The sequence below is a fragment of the Monodon monoceros genome, unplaced genomic scaffold (genome assembly GCF_005190385.1).
Source record: "Monodon monoceros isolate NGI ecotype Baffin Bay Population unplaced genomic scaffold, NGI_Narwhal_1 Super_Scaffold_19, whole genome shotgun sequence".
In the NCBI taxonomy this organism is placed as follows: domain Eukaryota; kingdom Metazoa; phylum Chordata; class Mammalia; order Artiodactyla; family Monodontidae; genus Monodon; species Monodon monoceros.
In genome coordinates, this window is record NW_021703775.1 from 1,662,700 (window position 1) to 1,665,218 (window position 2,519).

The 2,519-nt window shown below is 51.3% G+C and overlaps 1 protein-coding gene across 4 annotated transcripts in view; it reads left to right on the forward strand.

Annotated features, from left to right (window-relative positions):
• The window catches only part of UXS1 (UDP-glucuronate decarboxylase 1), a 75,424-nt gene extending 73,120 nt beyond the window's left edge, over nt 1-2,304 (forward strand). For 2 of the 4 annotated variants that reach the window (XM_029231872.1, XM_029231871.1), the window contains exons 14-15: nt 582-685; nt 1,478-2,304. In XM_029231872.1, the coding sequence (XP_029087705.1) occupies nt 582-685; nt 1,478-1,609 (236 nt within the window). In that variant the 3' untranslated portion in view covers nt 1,610-2,304. The remainder of the gene's footprint in view (nt 1-581; nt 686-1,477) is intronic. The other 2 variants (XM_029231874.1, XM_029231873.1) reach the window with 1 other exon arrangement.
• The last annotated feature ends 215 nt before the right edge of the window (nt 2,305-2,519 follow it).

Genomic DNA, 2,519 nt, shown 5'->3' on the forward strand with positions numbered 1-2,519 from the left:
CTCCATCTGCACCTGTGTACCTGCGCTGGTGGGCCAGCAGCACTGTCCCCGCAGGGGGAGGGGCGAGGTGACTTGGGACACAGCTCTCCATCTGCATACCTGTGCTGGTGGGCCAGCAACACATTTCCTGGCAGGGGGCGGTGACTTTGGATACAACCCTCTGTCTGCACCTGTGTACCTGCGCTGGTGGGCCAGCAGTCCCCGGCGGGGGGGGGTGGGCATGGTGACTTGGGACACAGCCCTGCAGCTGCACCTGTATACCTGCGAGGGTGGACCAGCAGCACATTCCCCGGGGTGGGGGGGGGGCAAGGTGACTTGGGGCACAGCCCTCCATCTGCATCTGCACTGGTGGGCCAGCAGAACTGTCGCCGGGGGTGGGGGGCGAGGTGACTTGGGACCCAGCTCTCTATCTGCATACCTGTGCTGGTGGGCCAGCAGAACATTTCCCGGCAGGCAGAGGTGACTTTGGATACAACCCTCTGTCTGCACCTGTGTACCTGCGCTGGTGGGCCTTGCCTTCGATGTATGTGGAGAGTCGCATCCCAGTGGTTCCTGATTCTCACCTTTTTTCAACAACACAGGCAGCGGGAGTGAAATTCAGTTTCTCTCTGAAGCCCAGGATGACCCCCAGAAAAGGAAACCAGACATCAAGAAAGCAAAGCTGATGCTGGGGTGGGAGCCCGTGGTAAGTGGGGGGTGGTTCCACTCCTGCACTATGTTCCCTGGGGGTGCTGCCACGTGGGGTGGCCTGGGGGGCCCCACCAGTGTTCTCTCCAGACCCCCATGGTGCTTGTAGCCTGTGTCCCTTGTCCTCTGTTAACGGGGAATAGCTTGGCCCCAGGTAGCCCTGCCTTGCCTCTCTTCACTCAGCCAGGGTGTCATGGACGTGCAGGGCTCACCCACCCCAGTTCCTACGCAGGTGGAGCAGGGTGGGAGTGTGAGAGGCTGAAGGGGGTAACGGTGGGCCTCCCCTCCTTTCTGTTGCCCTTGAAATCCATCAGGCTCAGGGTGCCTGTCCCCCAGGCTGACGGTCCCCCCCCCCCCCCCGCGGCGGGTGCATTCCTTTCCTCCAGGTCTCAGTCTAGAGGTCATGTCTGCAGAGAGGACATGGGCAGCTGATTCGGTTTCTGTTTGCTGCAGGGCAGCTCTAAATTATGAGGCTTCCCAGGTCATGGGTCCCTTGTAGGTTCCCGGGGGTGAAAGTACAGAGAGTGTCACCCAGAGAATCAGGCATGTGGATTGGATACGGATGCTTCCACGCGTCTTCCTCCATGGAGACTTCTGAGAGGAAGGGCGCATGTGGGCATTATTTTAAGGGTGCCTTTTGTGACTGATTCAAACTGAAATAGAGTCCCAACCTGCAGGAGGAAGTGTGGGTCTCTGGGGCTGCAGCTCCTTCAAGTGCAGTCTGTCAGGGTGCACAGGCAGCCTCGGGGGACCCGGCCGCACCCCTCATTCTCGCTCTCTCTTTAAATAGGTCCCGCTGGAGGAAGGGTTAAACAAAGCAATTCACTACTTCCGGAAAGAACTCGAGTACCAGGCTAATAATCAGTACATCCCCAAACCAAAGCCCGCAAGAGTAAAAAGAGGGCGGACGCGCCGTAGCTGAAAACCCTGCCTTTCGGGACGGGAGAGGCCCTGTTTCACACTTGATGAGATGTATTTTTCTTTTTTTAAAGAAAGACTTAAACAGGTATCATGAAGAACAAACTGGAATTCATTCTGAAGCTTGCTTTAAGAAATGGATGTGCCTAAAAACTTCCCTAAAAAACTGCAGATTTTGCCTTGCACTTTTTAAATCTGTCTTTTTATGTAAAATAGCATTGATGCATCTCTGCGTATTTTCAAATTTTTTACCTTGCCGTGAGAGCCTATGTCGTGACTGTCATCGACAGTTTTATTTACTGGTTTCTTTGTGAAGCTGAAAAGGAACATTAAATGGGGTGATTAAATGCCGATTTATTTATAAAGTGGGTACTAATAAATGAGACGTTATACTATGCACAGAGGAAAAAAAGAAGACCAGCAGTACTGTCAGGTAGGTGGGTGGCATCCCGCATTAATTCTCGGGCAGATAAAAAAATTCTGTTTTTGAGGGCTTTATGTTTCTTGTAATTCAGAATTTTTCCAAGGTCTAGTTTTTAGTTGCAGACTTGACTTTGAAATGTTTCTGTTGGTTATCACAATGCAGGATATTTGAAATCAATCACTACTGTGTTGGGCTGCACGTGGTGGGGGGGGGAAGTTAACATATTCTTGGTTAACAGTGGTTAAATATGCTATTTTAATAAAATATTGAAACTCTCAGTTTTAAAGGTTGGCTTTCTGCTTTGCATGGTACATCATCGGATGGCTAAGAAAAACATTAGAGAATTTAATTTTAAAGAAATTTCTGTAACTACCCAGGTTGGTATAATATGTAACTTGATGAGTGGATAGTGGAAACATTTCAGTGCTGCTGGGGCTGAATCTGTGCAAACGGTGTTCACTGCAGTGTGGAGAGATTTTCAGGTCTCACC